Genomic DNA, 25165 nt, shown 5'->3' with positions numbered 1-25165 from the left:
CAACTTCCAACTTCTTTTTGTTGACTCTCATTATTACATGATTATTTTGGACATTATATATAATTAACTGCTAAAAGTAAAAATGCAACTTCCAACTTCCAAGCCCTTTCAATCTCTATTTTAAAATTGATTTAATTTCCAAATTTATCATTCATATCAAATGCTCAAAGGTAAAAATGTAACTTCCAACTTTTTTTTGTTGTACATGATTATTTTGGACATTTTTGTGCATAACGGTCTACTTGCAATTAGCAAGCGTGAGGTGAGGTAACAGCAACGGTCAGAAGGCTTCGGCAATTATTATGGGAATTGTAAAACAGGAAAACGATATGGAATGTTCGCGGCATTAAACCGAAAAATCGAAATCTAGAGAAGCACATGGTTTCATAGAAGCCACGCCGAACGACGTGGGCCCCCTTGGGTCCTTTATGGCGTTAGCGTACCGCCATGGACAGAATGAGCAGTGACGTGGCTGATTGCACGTTATACATAATAATAAAAGGTTCCTGTATTCTATTGACTTGACGATCTGGATTGGTCTGTTCTCTCATCAGAGATCAGAGTGATGTGGGTCCACTAGGTGGATCCGTGATCCGTCTCATGGAAGGAAAAGGAACCTTTGTAAATTCGTGCAGAGGCTAGAGGGGAAGGAGGGAGGATTGGTTAAAAGGTCAAGGGGTTAATACGACGGTCACTGTATAGGTACAGGTTGAGGAAACTTCTGTAAAGCTCCACTCCACTCACACAGTCACAGTCACCGTCACATTCAACGTGGGACATTTCTGCCCTCATATATATATATATATATTTTTTGTTTTCTCTCTTTCACTTCTCTCTCCGCCATAAACGACCACTCAACAAAATAGAAGCCTCTCCTTTTTTATCTCTGGTCGTTTATTTCCCGAGGATCGGTCGTATCGAAGCTCTGCAACTCCGACTTTTTTTTGGTTCAAACAAATTGTGGAAAGATGGGCGAGAGTACAATGGGGGCTATCGTACCGTCAGTGAAGGCGGAGGCAAGAGCTTCAGCAGCAGTAGCAGGGCCGTCGGAGGCCGCTGACGAAGCGGTGTCGGCGGCAGCGACAGCAGGAGTAGGAGGAGCAGCTGCGGAGTCGCTCGAGACGGGAGTGGCTGAGTTCGATAAGGACTTCTTGTGTCCGATATGCATGCAGATCATCAGAGACGCGTTCTTGACGATTTGTGGCCACAGCTTCTGTTACATGTGTATCATTACTCATCTTCACAACAAGAACGATTGTCCTTGTTGCGGTAACTACCTCACCAATAACCAGCTGTACCCTAATTTCCTCCTCAATAAGGTTAGTTAATTATTCAATTCCGCCCTTTTAGTCATGTTCATTTCTTAGGATTTAATTTAAATTCTGCCTGATTTTGTTTTCGGTCTAAAGTCTACTCCTTTTACAATGTCTAAATTTTATGAGAAATTGAGAATTGAATAACTTTGCACCTCAATTTCTTGTTTGATCCCAAGTTTATGCACTTGATTTCTATAACATTGTAGATCACTAGCTTAATATTAAGAATTTTGGTTCAGAACACTTGGTATATATTCCTGGGCTCGTTAGAATATACTCTGAATTGCTCCATAGAATGGGGCGTGCATTAACAAAAATCTACAAGTAGACAGCATCAGCACTGTAAGTCCCGTATTACTTGTTTTAGACGTTCGTCGTCAGTTTAGAAATTCTACTTTGTCTAAATCAGGAACGGGAAAACAGAAAATATCATATTTTCAGTTAGTTACCTGTCGAAGCATGGGTTCAACCGTTTAAAGCAATGAAAATTAGAAATTTTATGTCAATATATCCTATTTAAAACATTTCTGACCAGTTTGGAACTATCTAAGTGAAAATTGAGGATACTTTATTTATTTGGGTGTTTGGGTCGTGGAAGTGACATCTTAGATTTATGAAATTATCATCCCTACAATCTTATCAGTAGTACATGAGTAAAGCTTGAGAAAAAAAAAGACTTTTAGAGGTTTTCTTCTATCAATGGTATGGAATAGGTTTCTCCTGTTCTTATCTAATAGAAGCCTGGAAGTCTTTAATGTAAACTGGTTGGTGGCTTGTCTAATTTAAGTTAAAACCTCAAACTTTAGTTTTCAAAAATTCCTTTAGATATTTAAGGTATATGCACATATTATCTTATGTCGACAGCCATGGAATCATGTACTTGAAGGTGACTCTTTATTGATGTATTGGTTAATCTTCAGACATAATTAGTGTCATGAAATTATTTCCTTGGCATGCAGCTCATTATTATACGGTTTATCTGTGCCACATTTTGTAGCTACTGAAGAAGACTTCTGCTCGTCAAATAGGAAAAACCACATCTCCAGTAGAGCATCTTCGTCGAGCACTACAACAGGTCAGTTATTACTTCTATGTTGAGGCTGGAAAGTTTTGAAAAGAGACATCTAATCTCTGCAATCTGCATTACATTTTTCTCTTGGTGGCTATCATATGAGTATTTCTTGGTTATATTGATTCAGCTAATGCATTAATTCATATGGTCCGGTTGCAAATTTGTTCCACTGATTTGATGAGCGTAACTTCAATTTCTTTTATTTCACTGTTCTCATCAGTGTTTTCAACCCGCCATTGACCCAACCGGTCGAACCGTCACCTGGCCAGGATTCTGGGTCCAGTTCTGTTAAAACCCATCATTCAGTCTGAAACTGTCGACTTGGTCAAAAACCGTCCGGCCTGGGCAGTTCAATTGAATTAAAACATAAATTAAATATAAAATAAGACATATATCATATCTAAAACATAATCATACATTATTTATTGATAAAACATGCATTTGCACAATATATGCAAAAACGGTTCGGCCTCCTGGTTGGTTTTTGAAACACTGGTTCTCATATTTAACATGCTACTTAATTATTGCTCTTATTCTGCAATTAGAACCCCATACGGGGAAGATTCATCTTGCATATCTAAGTCATATTGGTGTTCTTGAAGATTTATGTTTATTAAGTAGTTAATTTTTGCTTGTGTCAACTTTAACCTAGGTTGTGGATAACCTCTTTATGTTATATTACAATGAAAAATAATATAAAAATTGATTTACATGATGGACATCAAAACAAAGACCTAACAATCCATTGTGTTCTATATGGATTCATTTGCTATACATACAAGTTATGGCAATGTGGAACAACTGCTATAAATCCCTTTTTTTTTAACTGCCCACCTAGTTAACCTATCTGGAATTGCATTTCAAGATAGTCATGTCAAATAGATGTTTAATCTAATTCAAATTGTTTGAGACTCTTCTTGCACTTTTCCCTAAACACTTTCCCCATCTTATGGAATTCATTTTATCTTTTTCAACCTGGATGGAAGATGGTTTTCGTGATGATCCCTAAAACCAACAAAAAGTGACCTTTTCCTTGGAAGAGTTGGCATCCCAATGGATCCACTCTTTAACTTTAACCATTTAATTATTCCTTTTCACCATAAAAGTCTAAATAACATTTGGTTTCAAAAATATCCAGTGAGTATTTTGAATGAACAGTCCTTGTTTTTTTTTTTTCTATTTCTTATCATTTTCCCTCAAACTGTCATTCTTCCCCTTTCCATATTGTTAATCTTGTCAGAATCAGTCATCCTATGACTATCAAAACGTTTCACTCTATACTGAATATCGAAAAATGTGATGCCATGGTTCATAATATAATGGGCTTATCTAGTGAAAAGGATACATTCAAGATGCCAGAGTTATTTATCGGGAACAATTAGGTTTCTTTTCAGTGATGAAGCCATAAGTCATGTCAGAATTAGTAGTTACAGGAAGCAGTGTTTTAAAAGGTGTGGGAAGTGCACCTCCAGGCAAGGTGCCTCCAAATGCCCTGCAGCACATTCTAGAAGCACTTATGCTTCCTAGATGTGCGCCTCAGGTGCATGAGGTGTACCAGAGGCATATGCCTCATGTACCTCATGCAAACCTTGCTCAAAAAAGAAAGAAAAGGAAAAGGAAAGGAAGGAAGGAAGGAAGGAAGGAAGGAAGGAAAGAGAATAAAAGAAACAAGAAAAAAAAAGAACTCCTTTCTCCTCCCTCCTCTTGAGGAGGATTATGCCTCTTACATTCTGAACTGCACCTCACTCCTCTAGGCAGTGGAACACCTTGCATCATGCCTCCACATTCCAAAACATTGACAGGAAGAATCCAATACTAGAGATAACATGAATGAGCTGTATCTTTTGTTGCTGTTTGAGTTGGAGTCTGGTTGGTCCTAGAATCAAGGGATTTCATGTGCTTCACCGTGAGATATGTATGTACGCTATGATGCTTCTTTTACACGAATAGGTGAAATAATTTATTATTAAACATTAACCATTCTGCAGGATAAGGCACTAGACCTGTCTTTTCATCATTTATTTTTCCAAAAAAATTGAGATCTTATTACAATCTGATTTCAGTCTAAAAGATTTATATGATTGCTAATAGTAGTAGCATGTTGTTACCAATTTTGTTGTTTTTAAGGCTTAAAAAAACAATTTTATTGTTTTCCCTTTCAAATCATGCTTTTCTCAGACTTGTTAAATGTGACGCTTCCTTGTGGCCCTTAGACAGGGTTGTGAAGTGTCAGTTAAGGAGTTAGACAGTCTGCTGACTATCCTTCTAGAGAAAAAAAGAAAAATGGAGCAAGAAGAAGCTGAGACAAATATGCAGATTCTGCTTGATTTCTTGAATTGCCTAAGGAAGCAAAAGCTTGAAGAGTTGAATGAGGTTTGTTGTGTTGTTTTCTTTTTTCCATTAATTTATTTGGCATTTCCATCCAAATGGAACCAGTTAATTCCAGATATTTTGTATTAGAAAATTTGAAACTCCCTTGTTTAAGACTGTAGTGTTATCTTCAACAATATATGTGCAGCATAAGGGCGCTCATCTATTGCTGGTTCTTACCTTAAACTGGGGAATCTTAGTTCCCTCATGACTGAAATCCTCCATTCACTTGCTTTCTGTTCATTTTTTAAGTTCAACATCAATGAGTTTCTGCATCTTTTGTAGATACAAAATGATCTTCAGTACATTAAGGAGGACGTTGATGCTGTAGAGAGACATAGAATAGAGTTATATCGAGCAAGGGAGAGATATTCAGTGAAGCTGAGAATGCTTCATGATGAACCCATGGTTACGAAAGCATGGCCATCTTCAATGGATAAGCACAGTTCTGGTCTTATCTCTAGTGGTCGAAGTGCACAAGGAGGAACAAGTTTAGGCAATTTTCAGAACAAGAGAGACTTAAAGGCTCAAGCCAGCTCTCAGGGATTCCAAAGAAAGGATGCTCTCAGTGGATCAGATACACAAAATGCCACTACTCAATCAGGACTTGCTACAAGAAAAAGGCGGGTTCATGCACAGGTTAGTAACTTCATAAAATTTTCATTTGTATAATTTGGAGTTTTGGACATGTTGTATGGATTGTATTATGGTTTTGTACTAAGATGGGCAATAGTGTACTGATAGACACTGGTTTACATAAAGATAAAGGGTTTATACCCTAAAATTCCTATTTTCAGAAATTGTCTATATAATCTTCTTGATAACCAGAAAAGAACAGCAGAAATCCAGAAATCTACAAGATGGAATGGAAGATAAAAATATGCTAAGGGTCAGCCATGGACCTCCAGATCTGCTCAATGAGTTCTGGTATACTAAGCTCTTCTTTGAGCATGGAGTTTGAGATGAAAACCTCCCTCCCTCGCTATTGTGTAGTAAGGCAAAGAAATGATGTATATTATATTCAAAAGATGCTACAAGGAATACTTCCTTAGACATATGCGCATATACATTTACACATAATCTAATGTTTAATACCTGGAAGTGGAAGTACCAAAACTTATTTGAGTTGTCTTGTCTTATTTTTTATTTATTCTTTCTGGATGCACTCATTCCATCTCTTGCAACAGTTCAATGATCTACAAGAATGTTACTTGCAAAAGCGGCGACAGTGGGCCAACCAATCACATAAGCAAGAAGAGAGGGAGTCAAATGCCATTAGGAGAGAAGGGTATAATGCAGGTCTTGAGGATTTTCAATCTGTATTGACTACTTTTACACGATACAGGTATATGGTTATGCATATTTTTAGTTATTAGTTATAGTTATGTTGCCTATTTTCTTATTTTGATGTTTAATGTGTTTATTTCTTTGGTTGTGGGAATCAGTCGATTGAGGGTCATAGCAGAACTCAGGCATGGGGATATTTTTCACTCTGCCAATATTGTATCAAGGTGAGGAGAATTTTTTGCTTTTATGTTCTCTTCGGGGTATATCTTTTATGTTGGGAAAACTTTTAGTTTGTACTTGTTTTGCTTTTCTATAAGATATTGACTTAATCAGTTTCTTGGAAAAATCATATTTTTTTTTTGTATAAGAATTATGTTTAGTAAATTATAAAAATTACCTAAAAAATATGATAAATAATTGCTGGGAATTGAATTTCCTTGTGTTAGCAAGCCTTGCAACTGGAAGGGCTGAGTTGGTTTGGTCCATACTGTGGTAGAGGCATAGAGCAGGGAAATTCTGAAAATTAGTTCAACTTTGCTGAATCAGGACTTAGGAAGTCATTAAGTAATCCAACTATGGTATTGCCACCATTTTTTGGGTATTCTTGACCACGGAAAAAGCATTGGCAGTGGCCTGTAGCTCAATTAGAATGTTTGTCCATATTTTTGTCTGTGTGAAAACTCTGATCCAAGTGTTTTTCACTTTGAAATGTAACAAACCTATCCAGAATGCCATCCATGTCTATTAATGTTCTTTGCTATTTGAGACGATATTGAGCTTCAGTTAGAACAGTTGGATATGACCCTTGATAATTTTTTTTGCCATTTGAGACAACTTTGAACCTAAAATGTTGTGGATATTACCCTTGATGGAGTGCAACGGAAAAACGAGATTCATGTAGCTGATTCATACAAGGCATGGTTCAAAGTATCGACATGATGGGATTCATGTAGCTGATTCATACAAGGCATGGTTCGAAGTATCAACATGCCTCTGTGTATCGGCAGAGGCGTATTGGCACTTAGATACAAGCGGAAATGCTTTTTTTTATTTATTTTTTCCAAAATTTGGGTTTTGGGAAGATATTTAGACATATTTTTTTATTAAAAAAGAGTGGGGTCCTGAAACACCTGTAAACAGGTGTACCGGACCCCCGAAGATACGATACGATACACCCTGTATCAGGCGTATCATATCGAAATTTTGAACTGTGATATAAGGATAAGGCTTTGTTGAGTGGACTGAGCTAAAAGTCAGGAGTTAACCACATAGCTTATATCTTCAACCTATCTGGATATTAGAAGATGGAGGCTACAGCAATCCTTAAAGTTCTGCACAATTTTTTTTCTGAAGAGAAAACTAATATAATCATCTGGTATAAGTGATAGATTTAAATATTGATTAGGAAGACAAAAAAGTATTCTTGTGAAATATGTTGTGACGGCTTCACTTATTTGAACCTCTGTGAAATATTGGTGCCAAAAGTTTGACATAGTTGAAAGATTCTAACTATCCTAGTCACCACATTCTTCGTATGGGTGGGAAAATATGTGCATTCACTCTAAAAGTAAAATGAAAAAAGTGATCTACCAACTTATCTCCATCCCCTGGGTGAATTTATCTGTGGCAGTGTGGTGTTTCCTTTCCTTTGCATGGTCTTTATCTTACATCTCAATTTGATCGACTTTCTGCCTTGCAATTCCGAGGGTATAAGTAAAAGAGAGAGCTTGCAAAAACCTTAATATATAACCAAGCATCCGACTTAAAAACTTGAAAAAAACATGCTTTTTTCCAAGTAGTCTTCCCAGTGAATTTTCTATCTGAAGCTGGTGCTATCTCAGTTACCAATTTATATTGTAAGGAAGATTTGGATATAACAAGTAACACTAGAAGTTATTGGTGGTGGGAAATTAGATACAACTACAAAAAATAACAAAAACAATAAGCAGTAGTAGCGGAGACACTGGAAGTGGGAATTATCTAATGTGATGTTGGTAGAATAGTTAGTAGTAGTGGAAGACTAACATAATTCTGATAGTCTAACATATCCTCCTCTATAGATTCACATTGTGTAATAAATAAATTTTGGCTTTTTTTTTTTAATTAACCACCCTTTCTATGCAGCATAGAATTTGATCGTGATGATGAGTTATTTGCTACTGCTGGAGTTTCTAGGCGCATTAAAGTCTTTGAGTTTTCCTCGGTAAGCTGTCTGTTGTCATAAGTTATTTTGCTTTGCTTTTGCAATTACAGATTGTTATATGAATAAGTCTTAGTTTCTCAGTACAAACTTTATAATGGTCACATGGAAGTATAGCAGTAATCAATTTCTTTTGTTACTTACATGTTAAAACTAACAGGTTAGGATAACAACCTTCTTTAACAACTCTAGCTTGTTTTGTCTCCAAATAAGAATCTTTGTTATGATGTTTTTTCATTTTTTTAATTATTTGTTGGTTTTCTATACCACCTATTGCATAAGCAAGGGGTGATCTGATGCAAGTTGATGGTTGTAAAGAACTAGGGAACGTGGTTTGATGATTTATAGTAAAATTGCATTTATTCTATACATTAGCTGTTATTTTATGTCACATATACAAGGAGAAATTGCTATGTAGAAGTGTCCTAAGTATCTATGGGGTATCAAGTATTATGGATTGTTGGAATCAAGGTTCAAAATATCGATACACCCAGATATTCTGGAAGGGGTGTATCGTTACTTAGAACATTTTTTATAGATATTGATACTTTGAACATTGCACCTTTTTTTTTTTTTAATTTTTTCTCAAAATTTCACAGGGGGCTATTTTTATGTTCTTTAATTTCAAAAGGGGGCTATTTCCCATTGTACTTGTCATCATCGTACATGTGCTGATGTACTTTCATTCTTTTCATTTCAATACAATTCTTAACCTTCTTCAAAAAACAAAAAGAAAAAAAAAGAGTTTCTTAAAAATGCCTTAATAGGCATGTTGGTAAACAAAAGACTCCGTATTGTATTGAAATATTGAACCTTGGTTGGATTTCTATCCTTGTCCTGCATGGACACTTCATGGCAGTTCAAACTGGTCCTTAGAAATGTTGATTTGGTCAAGCATACCCCACATACATGTGTTAGTAGTTGTAATCCTTAGTACTTATTATTTTATGCTCATGTGTTGATGTAAAATAACTTTAATTTCCGTTTATATATATATATATATTTGTTTTTATTTGAGCGAGTCAAATGGTTGAACTGGACAATTGAGCTGTTCAGCCTGTGATCCAATGACCAAAACAATTTTGTCCAGTGCAAGAAACATTATTAGGAGAGTCCATGCAACATTGGTTGAGGGTAGAGACTTGTTGATCTTTTATACTTTTTTGATATAGAATTAATTGGAATTTGATAATTTTTGTAAGGAAAAATTAAGATCAGTTGCGTGGCACATAAATACATTTTTTGGTATTGGTACCACTGCCACAAAATGCACCTCAAGCTGTAAATATTGCACCAGGAGTGATTTAATGTTACACTTTGCTAAGGGTGCTTAATTACAGATACATATAAACATTGCAAATATAAGAGGTGCAGTGTTAGATGTTGTTGAACATTTACGGCTAAAGGTTCATTTTGGAACATTGGTATTGAAAAATGTGTTTGTGTAACATAGAAATTGCATAAAATAAATAAATCCGACATACAAATATGCTTTTCTTTATGGCATGAGTGTTGGAAGATAACAGATAGCTTCATTGCTTACCTAAACCTTTATGAAACTTGTTTTAACAGGACATGTTCCGGCTGTTGTAACATTGATTGGCCCACTTTTGTAGATTAGACTGTGACAGACTTAGTGGATGATCACAACCACTCAGCAATGTAGGGGCTAGGTGGTACCTAGTTTGATTTACCTATCAAGTCAAAGCATTGATTAATAAGTACCTAGGGGGTGACTAATCAACTGGAACAAATGTGCTAACTGCTAAGAATTAATGAAAAAAAGGATGCCAATACATATATGTGCTAGTAAGACTAAAATGTGCAATAAAACATGACCATAAACATGAACAACTAACGCTACAAATATGAAGCATTGTTTGGTCTGCACCACTTAAAACCCAAAACAGAAAGTGCATTAACACTGAAATGATTTAATGGCTTAAAACCATGCCTATACACATGCATAATGTAAACACCCTTAATTGAAAGTCAAAGGTCTTAAATGGCTGAATTTTGTAGATGACCAGCTCCTTAGTTGTTAGTTCCCATTTCCCACATTACACTTACAATCAATTAGTTTCTATTAATATAGGATTCATATATTAATATAGTTCCCGCGTTTATGTTCACAATGTTGAGTTAAGGAGGGAATGGTGTTGGATCTGGAATGGATTTACTTGAATGGCTGGTTGAGAAAGGGAGCTTTATAGCTGAACTGTCTAATTTGAGATTAGAGAGGTTTCAGATTTGTAACAAGGTTCAAAATTTTGCTGTATTGGCCGATACGTATCGTATTGGTGGCTTCCCAATACGCCCCTACAGTGGGGGTTTTGGGGTCTGACCTGGTTCAGGGGGTGGATGGACCTTAAACCAACCCCTCTGAATCAGATTGAAAAAAAAAGGAGAAGCAGCCTTGATACGGGCCAATACGCCCCTACCGCCTACCGGGATATTAATCTACTTTCTCTCATTTTATGTGCCTAGGTTTTCCTTAATAAACTAAAATTCTTGACAACTAAGAAAAGATTCATTCATTTTGAAGTCTTCTCACTCAGCAGAACCAAGGATATTCCTTCCTCTCCAATTCTCTTTCTTGAGCTTGCATTACAAATCAAGGTTCAAAATATTGATACAGGCCGATATGCCTGCCTTCAAAATGAATGAATCTTTTCTTAGTTGTCAAGAATTTTAGTTTATTAAGGAAAACCTAGGTACATAAAATGAGAGGGAGTAGATTAAGATGGTTTGGTCACGTGCATGGAAGACCATCAACAGTACCTATAAGAAGTGGTTTGTTACAAGTTGAAGGGATAGAAGGGCTATAGGTAGAGTCGATAGACCAAACAGAACATAGATACTAGTAATAATAAATGATTTAAGCACCAATAATGTAACAATGGATATGGCATTCAATTTCTCCGAAAAAAAAAGATATGGCATTAAACAGATGCAATGGTGAAACAGGATTCATGTAGCTGACCCATATAGTTGGGATAAGGTTTGGATGATGATGATGATGAAGGAAACTTAATGATCTCTTAATTGAAGCTTTACAATATATTTATGAAGTCCTAGGGTAGGCCATGCTTTGTTTGTTTTTTGTTGTTTTTTTAATACTTGACAACTAAGAACAGATTTCTTAAAACTAGTTTACTTGACTAACACCCAAGACACTTCTAATTTCAGGAAACTTTTCAAAGCAAATAAAAGCAACTTCCTAATTAAATACACCCAAGACACTTCTAATTTCAGGAAACTTTTCAAAGCAAATAAAAGCAACTTCCTAATTAAATCTAGATAAACCAGAAACTACTAAAAACAATAAATCATTAGTTTGTTTTTTGTTTTTTTGTTGTTTTTTTAATCATGTCCTTGTGGCCATATAGGTTGAATCACTTCATTGGTGGTATAATTAGGCATGGAGTCCTAAAACACCCACTTTGTCAGTCCATGCCTTGACTATGTTGCCACCTAGTTTTGGAGCATTTTCTGGAATATTCACTAGAGGAGCTTACCCTGTGGTCATCTAAATAGGTTAATAACTTAATGTCATAGTTTTCAATGCGTCAAGGTGAGGCTACGCAACCGGGGGGTGGGGTGACTTGTTGCCTAGGTGGGTGCCTAGACATTTTTTTTTTCTTTTTTTTTTTATGTAAATGAAAACTACAAATCCTAGGGTAATTCCCTAGGTTCCAAGCAACTGAAGCAAGCAGCAACCATCTTTCAGTAGTAATTGTCTATAATCTTCATAAAAAATGTATAAACTTCATTTAAAACATAGAAAGTCAACATATTCATGAAAAAGTTTAGGAAGAAAAAAGTTTCAGAAAATAAAGGGGATGATACCCTATTTTTTTCCTAGGAAAAGAAGAAAAGAAAGGATGAAAGAAGAAGAATAATATGAAGAAATAAAAAAGAATCTAGTATTTTAACTCACAAACTGAATAATCAATATGTGTTGATTGGACAAAATTTTGAATTCTTCCTTGCTTATCATTTCAGGTTTCAAAGTCTTCAAGGGTTCAATACAGCATACATTTTGATTGAACCCTAACAAATAAGGAAATAAAAGAAAGAAACTAGTATTTTGATTAAAAAACTGAATAATTAAATTTAGTAATGTAAGTTTTTTTATTATAAAAGTATCCAAGAGCACCATGTATAAATTACCTTAGCGGTTAAGTAAGGTGACCATCCATTGGTGCTTCGTAGGCATTGCCTTGACAACTTTGGCCAATATTAATTGTAAGAGATCTATTGTTATTGTTGTTGTTTTATTATCATTATCTCAAAAAATAAGAATATATAAGTATCCAAGAGCACCATGTACAAAATGTCTTGGTGGTTAAGCGTGGCAACCCTTCATGGGCACGTTGTCGCCTCGGCGGATGCCTAGGCATTGCCCCACATGCCAATTTTAGATTATGATAATGATAGGAATAATGTATCCAAAGTTTTCTATAAAGTTCATGTATTTTTTATTTTTTATATATTTTTTGTTTTTCACTATTAATTGGATGCAGACTACAAAATTTGGACCTAATTATGTAAGCACCTCATATTGGGCTACAAAGTTTTAGGTATCATTGGCAGGCCTACCTATTGGGTTGGACTATTCTTTTTGTGATGTTTTATCTTCTTAGTGTATACTTTTTTGTTTACTTATCAAAAAAATGTAAGATTTAGAGAGGGAGAATTGAATGAGGTGAAAATTGTAGTTCAAACTATATTTTAAACCTCACAATTAAATAGGGATTAAATTCAAAAAATGAGTATTTTAGTCGAAAGAAAGTTTCACAAATTTTTTCATATTTTTAATAGTAGTGTAAATATGGAGTTTTAGATGTATTCAATTTTTCTATTATTTTTTTTTATTTCCGTGTGTGTAAAAATAATACTGTTATTTAAACTTATTTTTTGTTTAATATGTTAAATATATGATATTATACATGTGCCCAAATGTTTTTTTTTTTTTTTTGTAAAATTTATGTATTTTTTATTTGAGTTTTTTGTATTTTATTAATTTTTATTATTTAATTATGATATTCAAGGTTGACATATTTGACCCAAAAGTTGAACTATTGATCTCTGCCAAATAGGAAAATAATTTCATTTTTTGTTAGTTTTAGATTATGTATTGTATGTTCATCATCAATAAAAATAATTATTGTTTATTGCACTTTTTTTTTTTAATTTGATTAATATAAATATCATAAATGTGTCTATTTTTCTACATTTTGTAATTTTCTATATTTATTTCTATTTTCAAATTTTATTATCTAACTATGACTTCATGGGTTGGCTAATTTGATTTGGATAGTTGAATTGCTTAGTCATCACTTGGATAAAGAATGATTTTGTTTTTGAGTAAGTTTTAAAATATATATGGGTTTATATTGTTAAAAGTATTGGACATAGATCTAATTGATAGCATTTATTAGTGAATAATTAATTTAAATATGGAATTTAATAAGAGAAAATTGGAGTTAATACCTTAAATACAAGAGTTAATGAGAGGAGATTAAATGGGTGAAAAGCATTAATTGAAATTACATTTTCAACCTTCATAATTAGAGATGGACTAAATAACAAATGTGGGCATTTTAGTCAAGAAAAGTTCCACATCCTCATTCGTACTTTTTATAATAGTATAGATTATTATTATTATTATAATAATAATTATTATTATTAAACTAATAAGGAATTTATTAATTGTAAGAGATCTACTTGGATCAAATGGAACGAATCTTTGATATATTCACTGGAAGATAATAAACCTCCTAAAGCTTCAATCTACTTGCCAACCGGAAGAAAAATTATTTGTCTCTTGGAGGGAGAATCACCTTAATTAGGTCTTCTCTGGCTAACCTTCCTGTCTATTTTTTGTCAAGTCTTTAAGATTCCGGCTAAGGTGGCTAGCAGGTTGGAAAAACTAATGAGAGTTTCTTTGGGAGCCGAGGGAGGAAAAGAAGGATCATAGGGTCAGGTGGGAGGTGGTATGTAGGGGGGTAAGAAGGAGGGAGGTTAGGGAATTGAGAACATAAGGATTAGGAACTTAGCATTACTAGGGAAATGACTGGAGATTTTCATTGGAGAAAGAAAGACTGTGGGTTAAGATGGTTGGAAGTATACATGGGCTGGCAGACAATAGATGGGACTCTGGGATTCTAGCAAGGACTACAAGAGCTTCTCCTTGGAAAGCTATTCAAGCCATCTTGCCCTTGTTGTCTCCATGGAATAGGTACGACTTGCACTCAGTAACCTCATTAAGTTTTGGGAATATGTTTGGGTTGGGGATTCCTCTTTGAAAGATCAATTTTCAGGCCTTTTTGCTATTTCTACCCTTAAAAATGAACCAATTTCCTCTTTTCTTGTTCCTTCTAATTCACCTTATGGGTTTGGATGGAACTTGAGCTTGAGAAGAGATGTCAGGGACAGAGTTAGCGTGCACTTTAGCCTTATTATCCATTCTTGAAGGGGTCTTCATTGAGCCATCAAAGGCAGATTATAGAATATGGACACTCACTCCCTCGGTTTCCTACATTTGTGCCTCTTTCTTTAAAGCCCTTTTATCCCCTCCTCCTGTCGGATTGTCTTTCCCTGTTAAAGAAGTGGTGTCGACTTGTACCTCGAAAGGTTGGGAGTTTCTATTGGGAAGCCTTTCTAGAAAGAGTTAACACAGGGGATCTACTTCAAAGAAAAAGACCCAATAGTTGTTTGTCTCCTCACTAGTGTGTTCTCTGTAAATCTGATGGTGAGTCTGGATACCATTTACTAATTTCTTGTCAATTAAAGTTATTTGGGAATGGTTTACTTCTCTGTTTGGGGTGTAGGTGGACTCCCCCTTTGAATGCACAAAGCTTATTCACTTCCATGCCTAACTGACCAACCAAAAGGGCCAAGATCATGTGGAGATGTAGTAGGGCTGCGGTGTGTTGGACTGTTTGGGAGGAGAGGAACTCAAGGATATTCTCAAATAAGGAGAGAAGTTTGGAAGTAATCCTGGAGATTATCCACATTAGGATGATACATTGGTTGAGAACATTGGAATTGTTTAAAGTGTTCTTAGTTGATGAGATGATAAGAAGATGGAAGGAGATTGTAGATTCAAACTCAATTAAGATGACCTTAAATTCCTTTTGGACACCTCCACCTCATGGGTTTACCAAACTGAATTTTGATGATAGCAGCATAGGCAATCCAGGGCTCTCTAGAGTAGGGGGAGTGATAAGGGATGAAAAAGGGAATTTGTTAGCCATGTATTCTGGTCCGATTGGGGTAGGAGATTCCTTGAGGGCTGAGATTCTAGGAGCTCTTGAAAGGATACAAAGGGTCAAGGAAATGAATATTAAAAAGTTGATCATAGAAGGTGATTCTGAAATTGTGGTGAATTAGCTAAAAGAGGACAGTTCTATTATCTGGAAATATAGTAATGAAGAGAGGAAGTTCAAGTGTCTCACCAAGGACATTGAAATTCATTGTACATGGATAAAGAGAAGTGCAAATGCATTGGCAGATGGTCTAGCTAGGCAAGGGGTGAATAGAAACTCTATCTTTTGGGCTGTTTTGTAATTGTCTAATGGTTAGGATGTACTTTGGGTAGTTGGGAGTTAAGTTTCTTTAACTCCTTCCCATGTAGTTCTGTTTTTCTCAATCATTAATAAAATTCATTGTTATTGATCAAAACAAAAAAAAAAAGCTTCAATCTACTCACACCATTATTAACTCAAAAACACCCCTAAATTGCTTCTTTCTATGTTTCATTCTTTGTTTTTTTTTCTTGTTTTTTCTTCCAACATGTTGACCTCTATTAGTCATGGTCATGGACAATTTGTTAGTGTCTATTAAAACCCTAACTTTTTGAAAAGAAAAAGATAATTGGTAAGACTTCTAAGATTAGTTCAGCCAATGGTTAAATGATGAAATTAAGCATTGGTTTACTTTTCCTTCCAAAGATGTGCTACCCTATATTCTATTTACGATTGCTCATTTTCAATTGAATATGCCCTGTATGCTTAACTGCCAACTTCTCCCTATCTCTAGTGAATGTAATGCTAAATTTTCCATAAGTGGCTGGGGCTTGATGCAAACATGTATTCAAGTAGTTAATTGATCCTTGCTTTGGATCCATAAAAAATGATCCTTGTTTTGGCATGGGGTTTTCAGGTGGTGAATGAACCTACAGATGTGCATTGTCCTATTGTGGAGATGTCTACACGATCCAAACTCAGTTGCTTGAGTTGGAACAAGTATACAAAGAATCATATAGCTAGTAGTGACTATGAGGGGATAGTCACAGTTTGGGATGTCGATACTCAGCAGGTACTAACAATTGTCATATTTGCCTTCTATTTATAAAAAAAATTGTGTCCATCTGCATTCCAAACCTCAGTCTTTCATACATTTTAATGCTACAATTGGCCTTTGCAGAGTGTCATGGAATATGAAGAGCATGAAAAGAGAGCATGGAGTGTTGACTTTTCACGCACAGAACCCTCAATGCTTGTATCTGGTAGTGATGATTGTAAGGTACTCATAATATTATTGTAAACTGAAAAGGTGAAGTGCATCTTCACACACACACACACACACAAGGAAAAAACGGTGAAGTGCATCTTCCATTTTTGGCATCATTGTAGAATTCATTTTTATCAATCATTTGCTTTTTTTTTGAGCAAGAGTAAGGTAAGCGTTTATTGAAAAGGGGAGAATAGGATATAATAATACAGATCAGGAGGACTGAGGACCCCACCCAATGCACAGATTACAACATAACCCCAAAAGAGGAAGGGGCCCCTCAACCAACATCAGGACTGAATCAAATCGCAATGTACAAGGACTGCAGAGGAGTGGACATAGAAATATCCTTAGAGACTGAAGCCCAAGATCCAATTCTGCCCACTGCCTGGTTAATGAGATCTTCCACAGATTTGCTTTTGACTCTAAATATTCTGTAGGCCTGCAAGCACTCCAACATAGCCAGACATTGACCAACTCAGATTAGCTGCTTTGAAGAAGTAACTCCAAATCTGTTCAGCAACATTGCATTGCAGGAAAGGAATAGATGACTGACCGATTCCTATTCTTGCCCACACATGCCACAAACTTGGTTCTGGACCCCCAAACCTCTTCTAGCCAGATTGTCCCTAATGAGGCCTTTTCCTAAAGCAGCAGTCCCCAAACCAGGAAGGCAATCTTTGATGGCACTAGGGAGTTCCAGAATCCAAACCTGTTTACCCAGGAAGGTGACACTTGGCTGAGTCCTTAATAATATGCTGCACGAGTTCAGTGAAACAACCGGAATTATCACCTTTCCAGATCCATTTGTTCTCCTGAACTACTGAGATACATTGGGCTTCCAGCAATTGTATCAGATCAATTGCACTCTCCACTTCCCAATCTTGTAAATTCCTTAAAAAAAGAAAAAGGGTATCAATCCACTTGATTTTCCTGTGTAGTGCAGTAGTCTCACACTACCTCTCTATTTTCAGCCAACAAATATAGCTGTGGAAACAACTCCTCCAGAGCTTGATCCCACCACCATCTATCTTTCCAAAATCTGGTTCTATCTCTTGTTGCCACCTTAAGAGTTACCCCTTGTGAGAAAAAAGGGTAAACCTTCAAAACGATCTTTCACACAGAGAAACCAAGGGATGATAAATAATCCACTGACACCCAATTTACTGGCAATCTGCTTCCTCCACCAACCATCCACTTCTGTTACAAAGTGCCATAACCATTTGTTTTCCTAATGCCTAACCCCGTTCATAGTGAGGCAAGCAAACTTGATCCCAATTTACAACATGTATCTTTTTTTTTCCTCTTGCCACCCATGCCATAGAGGTCCCTTTGTAACTTCCTAATGCATCTTGTATTGGCAGAAGCATAAGCTACAAAACTCATAATAAACATTCTATGCAAATGGCTAAAAAAAAAAGAGATCTGAATGATTAATTTGATAAGTAGTTTGTCAATTTATATTAGATTAGTAGTAGTACGTCTAGTATGGTAGTTTATTGCATTACATCCTTGACGATGAGAAGTTCTAATCTGAGCCTAACGATTTTAGCAATTTAATTTACTTTGTAATTTTTGAAAGCCGTAGGCAAAAGAATCAGTATTTTATTTATCAAAAAAAAAAAAAAAAAAGAAATCAGTATTTTGAGGCAAGTAATGCACTGATGTGAAATTGCTTACTAAGATGCCACACAAGTGGCAGTCAGTATACCCCTTTGCCATTTAAGTTATTTCTTTCTTTTTTACTCATGTCAAGATACTTGAGAATATGTATAATTGAAGTAAATTTAATAAAATGATTCTAGAGTTCTTATTTTCCAAGAAGATTTTTATAGACAGGTTTAGTTGGGACTTGAGTAACTACCAGTTCACTTTGTTTTAACTTCTAAGTTTGTACTTTCCTTTTTGGTAAGTATACTAAGATGCCACACAAGTGGCAGTCAGTATACCCCTTTGCCATTTAAGTTATTTCTTTCTTTTTTACTCATGTCAAGATACTTGAGAATATGTATAATTGAAGTAAATTTAATAAAATGATTCTAGAGTTCTTATTTTCCAAGAAGATTTTTTTAGACAGGTTTAGTTGAGACTTGAGTAACTACCAGTTCACTTTGTTTTAACTTCTAAGTTTGTACTTTCCTTTTTGGTAAGTATACTAAGATGCCACACAAGTGGCAGTCAGTATACCCCTTTGCCATTTAAGTTATTTCTTTCTTTTTTACTCATGTCAAGATACTTGAGAATATGTATAATTGAAGTAAATTTAATAAAATGATTCTAGAGTTCTTATTTTCCAAGAAGATTTTTTTAGACAGGTTTAGTTGAGACTTGAGTAACTACCAGTTCACTTTGTTTTAACTTCTAAGTTTGTACTTTCCTTTTTGGTAAGTAAACTTCCCTCATGGTGTGCTTATGTGAAAACAGGTCAAAATCTGGTGCACAAAGCAGGAAGCCAGCGTTCTTAACATTGACATGAAAGCAAATATTTGTTGTGTCAAATACAATCCTGGATCGAGCATTTATGTTGCGGTATACTATCATACACATGCACGTCTTTGCCATCTGAATTATTGAACTAACATGGGAAGGAGGAATAAAACTTGTCTTCATAGTGAAAGCTTTTTTTAGCCATTTTTTTAGGAGGTGCTGAATGTGCAATGAAGTGCATTATACTCCATCTTGCTTGAAACTCATTTCTTCTCTCATTTGGAGACAATTTTTTACCTATTATTACATATTCTAGCTAGATCACTCGTGAAGTCTTTCATGTGTTTTACTCTATACCATGGTTCCATTTCCTAATGGAATCTGTTCTTTCCACTTTGTCAAACTGAATCTGTTCTTTCCAAGTTCACTGCTGAAATATGTTGTTTTCTCAATTATCATGTCCATTCCATCCTTCCCACCTAACTCTTGCTGGGCCTTCAGCTCTGTATTTCACTATTTCTGTTTGCTTATTTTGAATGGGAACTTTTGGCATTTTGCAGATTGGTTCTGCAGATCATCACATTCACTATTATGATTTGAGAAACATTAGCCAACCACTCCATGTTTTTAATGGGCACAAGAAAGCTGTTTCATATGTCAAGTTCTTGTCCAACAATGAGCTTGCTTCTGCATCTACTGACAGCACATTGCGGTTATGGGATGTAAAGGAAAATCTGCTGGTAAGTTATAATGCTTAAGAGACTGGTTAGTTTGCCTATGAATTTTAAATTCCAATTTATTCAATAATTATGAACAGGTGTTATCTTTAACCATATAGACCATGAGTGGTAAATGTGTTATTGACCAAGGTATATCATGTCAACATTCAGACTATGTTGCGAACTGGATCAGACTTGGAATATCAAGATATCTAATAGTCTTTGCAAGAATGAATTTGACTTGATCTAAGATCCTAAATAAACTTTTGGTTTTTTGGAGGAAGAAGGGGGTATGAAACATGTGTTTTTTGGTAAGCACAAGGTTCAAAACTTTAATACGATACGCCCCATATCGGGCGTATTGTATCGTATCGTATCGTATCGGTGGCTTCATGATACACCTATTTAAAAGTGTTTCGGGAACCACTCTTTTTTTAATAAAAAATATGGTTAAAAACATGCCCAAAAACCAAATTTTGAAGAAAAGCTAAAAAAAAATATAAAAGCACATTAATTTAAGTACCAATATGCCCCTGCCAATACACAGGGGTGTATTAATATTTTGAACCTTGGATAAGAAAGCTAGCAAGAAAAAATTCATTAATAAGTGGGCGAGCTCCTGACTAGGTATGGAACCTAGTTGAGCAAACTTGAAGTGGGCGGAAAAATCCATCAAAATATTAAAGAAAATGGGAGTAAACTTGTACTACATTACAGAAATGAGAGTATCTTCAGTTTAGGACCTAGTAACTTGCTACATTTCTCATGTTCAGAAGTTTGAACATGAGACATATATGTTTCTATTGTATATTATTTTATATATTACATTTATTAGTATTATAATATGATAATATAGTATAGGGTAAATTACAGACTGCCGCCCTATACTTTGGGGGTAGTGACACTTGGCCCCCTGAACTTTCATTTGTGACAAAGACCCACCCTGAGCTTTCAGATTCCAGCACTTTGCCCCCACTGTTAGCATTCTGTTAGTTAACTTCAGAAAAGATTTTCGTGTGTCTATCATGTGTATGTTTGAACATTTAAAAAATCCCACCATTAGTATTCCGTCACTTATAATACTTACATTTATAAGTATTATATCGACCCTTTGTTTCATTAAGCTCTAATAACAAGTGAAATTAGAATACTGCCCTTAGTAAGACATAAAATGAGACAAAACATAAAACAAGAGAGTAAATGAACAAAATACCCCAATAACTACCACTCCTCAAGTTGGGGCATATAAGATCTAGCTTGTTACAAATGTAATCCATCCTAGACCGACCCAAACTTTTGGTAAATAGATCAGCAAGTTGATGTTTTGACTTGCTGTACGGGGTAACAATATCACCACTCGCTGCCTTTTCTCTCACAAAATAGTAGTCAATTTCTATATGCTTAGTCCTCTCATGAAAAACTGAATTAGATGTGATGTGAGCTGCAACTTGATTGTCACAAAATAATTTAATAGGTTTGTAAACAGGAATATTTATCTCCTGAAGAAGACCAAATCAACTCAGCTGGTGTGTGCAATTGCTCTGTACTCAACTTTTGCACTGCTCTTAGCAACTGCACTCTGATTCTTACTCTTCCAAGTGATAAGGTTCCCACACAGAAATGTACATTAGTCTGTGGTAGATTTTCTGTCCATTGAGGACTCTGTCCAGTCTGCATCAGACTACCCTTTTAGGGACAATTCTCCTCCTCTCTTATATAGAAAACAACTTGGAGAACCTCTCAAGTACCTCAACACCCTCATAACACCTTCACATTGTATAGTTTTGGGAATTTGCATAAATTGGCTCAATACACCTACACTGAAGGAAATACCAAGACATGTGATAGTAAGGTAAATTAGTTTTTTATTAGTCTCTTGTACTATTTAGGGTTAACTAATAGCTCCCCTTGACTATCAGTCATCTTCACATTAGGATCCATAGAGGTCTCAACTGGCTTGACACCAATTTGGCCTGTCTCATTCTATAAGTCTAGAACATATTTATGACAAGGAAATTCCCCATCTTGATTGAGCTACCTAAATACTTTAGGGATCCTAAATCTTTGGTTTGGAATTGTTGTTGCGAAAACTATTTCACCTATTCCACACATATCACTGCCAGTAATAACAACATCATCAACATAAACTGCTAAAGTAGTCTTTCCATAAGATGTCTCCCTACTAAACGCTGAATGGTCAACATTACACTACTTCAGACCAAACTCTTGCACCACGCTACTGAACCTACCAAACCACACTCATGGTGATTGCTTCAGCCCATAAATGGCCTTCCTTAATCTACATGTCTTCCCTACCTCCCCTTGAGCAACATACCTAGGAGGTTACTCTATATACATCTCTTATTGAAGATTACCATGAAGGAAGGTACCCATAACAAGGCAAGGATATGTTTCCCTTGAGCAACACATAACCGACACATTATCGGTACCCATAACAAGGCAAAAAAGTTCTATCAACTAAGGTTACGGTTTGAAATATGGAGAAGATAAAGATATAAAACATGTTTGAGGATCCAATTATATGATCTGAAGCTCCAGAGTCAATTATCTAGGGTGACAGTAGTACCTGATTGTGCAAAGGTGGCAGTAGTTTTGGGAGAAGACAAGCGAAACCTTTCATACTCTTCATGAGTGATAGAGACTAAATCCTTGCCCTTACCCATTCTTGAAAGAGGTGCCTTCTTTGTTGAAATTTTATTGCCACTATCATCTCCTGCAACAACATGATTAGCCCAAGAGGATGGCAGGCCATGTAGGTCATAGCAGAAGTTAACAGTATGTCCCTAACACCACTTCAACCACCTATAAGCCCATGACTCACTCTTATAACTCTTCTACCAAGCATATTTTTGCCTCCAACACCCCCCTGATACCCACTAAAGCAGATCTCTCTTGCATGGGAACATGTTCATTATGTGGGTTCGAGGCAATCTGGATGCATGAAAACACTTCAGAAAGAGAAGGGAGGTCGCTACTGCCTAAAATCTGTGCTCTCACTGCTTCAAACTCACTCTTCAACCCGAATAAGAACCTTGCAACATCCATATGCTCTCGTTGCTCTTGTTGAACTTTTAGGTCTGTGGTATGTGTAATATTCTTCCACTTCTCTTGGTCCTCAACCCTAATCTATGTGTAATAGCTGCCCTTAATATATTTTAGTTTACCTCTTTCAATCAAGGATACCCTAGCTAATTTAGCCCATGGTATATAGTTCGTGCCATTAAGCTTTATCCTAGTCAGTTGTGTATTATCAAGGTTGTACTAACTTTGAACACTGACAAGCTACCTCACCCCAGCCTGAACCACTTTTCCACTTTTCAAACGTAACACACTCAAAAAATGACCTTCCACACCACCATAAGCCATTCAATCACCACATACCAGTCTCCAACTACTGCACGAAGCACTAATCCCTAGTCCTCTTTGAACTCCAAATAGAGGACCTTTAGAAAACCACAAAAAACTCACCGGCTGTCACGATTGGAGGCATAGATGCCTCCTTTCCTACAGGGCGATCAGTCGTTTCTGGTCCTTTTCTCTCCCCTTGATGCAAAGAAGATGCTCTCTACTTGAAAAGAACAAGATGTTACAGTCTGACCAGGTCGATCACTGGTGCACTGATACCATGTTATCTTCCTTGGAAAGTTACTAAAAAGGCGAGAAAATAAGAAAATTCAAGAAAAGGAGTGTGGTCAAGAGAAAGAGAGAGAAAGTAGAAAAGAAGGAAGAGAAAAGGAGGGTTTTGAGAGAACATGAATCAACGCACTAAGCTTTAATAACAAGCAAAAGTACAATACTGCCCTTAAAAAGAGATAACATGAGACAAAACATAAACAAGAGAATAAATGACCAAAATACCCCCACTAACTAGACTTCAACATAGAGCATTGCAACCATAAATCTGAGAGGCAAAACTTCAAATATTCTGCAAATGATTTGAGTTGGATTAAACAATAAGTTAGTGTAATTGAGGTAAGCAATATCTACAACTTCCTAAACAGTTCGTTTAATGCTATGTTTGGTTTGACAGAAAATAAGAGAGAAAGCTGAGGGAAAGTTCTTAGGTAATTCAATAAAAATTCTTAAGAACCTTCCCTCAAATTTTGTTTCTTTCTTATTTTCTATTAAACCAATAATAGCCTAAAGCTTCCATCTTGAGGCAAGTTGTGCGTTGGATGATAACTGGTATTTGGAGCAGCAAGAGGTTAGGTAGGTGGGAACACAATTGTGAGATGGTAGTGGACCTTTCAGTAGGGGCCTTTGGAAACTAATGTGGATGCTACCCAATATGAAAATTTATAAGTATTCGAAATGGAGTCCTAACTTAGAAATCATTCTTATTGATGAAAATTGGAATACTTTCTTTCTCACTGAACTTAGTCTTGTAGTGATTGGCAACCATTTTCTTTTTTTTTTTTTCAATTGTCGGAACTTAATACTGTTTAGAAGGATGTAGAGATTAATCCAACCTTGCTTTCTTTTCTGTGACTAATGTTCCCAGGTTCGCACATTTAGAGGTCACACAAATGAGAAGAACTTTGTAGGTCTCACCGTAAACAGTGAATATATTGCTTGTGGCAGCGAAACAAATGAAGTTTTTGTTTATCACAAGGTTAGAAAAATTTCAAGAATTCGGTCTCCTTAGTTTTTACTGCATAAAAAATTCTAAAATAATTTGGTAATGTTATTCACTTGCAGGCAATCTCCAAACCTGCAGCTTGGCATAGATTCGGTTCATCTGACTTAGATGATACTGATGATGATGGAGGATCCTACTTCATTAGTGCTGTATGTTGGAAGAGTGATTCTGCAACAATGTTAACAGCTAACAGTCAGGGAACGATCAAAGTGCTTGTATTAGCAGCTTAAATAGGAAAAAAAGATAAAAAGGATATACCCAATTTGATTCTCATTAAACATGATGATCATTATTTTTGTATATATAAATATAATATTGAAATATGCAAAAGGCAATTTCAAAGAGTTTAATGTGGTTCTTGGTATTCCAATTTCCCTGTATTATCGCAACAGAAAAACCAAGTCTCAACTGGGGGGGGGGGGCTTCTACAACATTACACATGAATGTTTTTTGTTTCGTTTGTTGTTAAAATCACCATGTCAACAATTTGTTTTGAATAGAAAAACAATTCATGTTTTTGAAATCATCAATATGGTGGTTTCTAAAACAAAAACAAATATTGGAATACAGATGTTATGTAATCCAGGAAACAAG

General features: G+C 35.7%; 1 protein-coding gene across 1 annotated transcript; it reads left to right on the top strand.

Annotated features, from left to right (window-relative positions):
* Window positions 1-361: 361 nt before the first annotated feature.
* On the top strand, window positions 362-24941 carry LOC148878363 (E3 ubiquitin-protein ligase COP1-like). Its single transcript, XM_088953549.1, has 13 exons — window positions 362-1319; window positions 2314-2391; window positions 4606-4761; window positions 5044-5397; window positions 5946-6103; window positions 6204-6269; window positions 8170-8248; window positions 16415-16570; window positions 16679-16777; window positions 19190-19294; window positions 19753-19932; window positions 24434-24544; window positions 24631-24941. The coding sequence occupies exons 1-13, from the start codon at window positions 969-971 to the stop codon at window positions 24799-24801; spliced, it is 2064 nt and encodes a 687-aa protein (XP_088809675.1). The 5' UTR covers window positions 362-968; the 3' UTR covers window positions 24802-24941.
* The last annotated feature ends 224 nt before the right edge of the window (window positions 24942-25165 follow it).

Source organism: Nelumbo lutea, chromosome 1 (genome assembly GCF_056320005.1).
Source record: "Nelumbo lutea isolate HS-2025 chromosome 1, American lotus-T2T, whole genome shotgun sequence".
NCBI lineage: Eukaryota > Viridiplantae > Streptophyta > Magnoliopsida > Proteales > Nelumbonaceae > Nelumbo > Nelumbo lutea.
This window is presented reverse-complemented; position numbering and strand designations above follow the sequence as displayed.

Coding starts and splice junctions, on each gene's coding strand:
- LOC148878363 (XM_088953549.1), top strand. CDS start 969: ATGGGCGAGAGTACAATGGGGGCTATCGTACCGTCAGTGAAGGCGGAG. Junction 4,762..5,043: donor AGCTTGAAGAGTTGAATGAG/GTTTGTTGTGTT, acceptor CATCTTTTGTAG/ATACAAAATGATCTTCAGTA. Junction 16,778..19,189: donor CTGGTAGTGATGATTGTAAG/GTACTCATAATA, acceptor ATGTGAAAACAG/GTCAAAATCTGGTGCACAAA.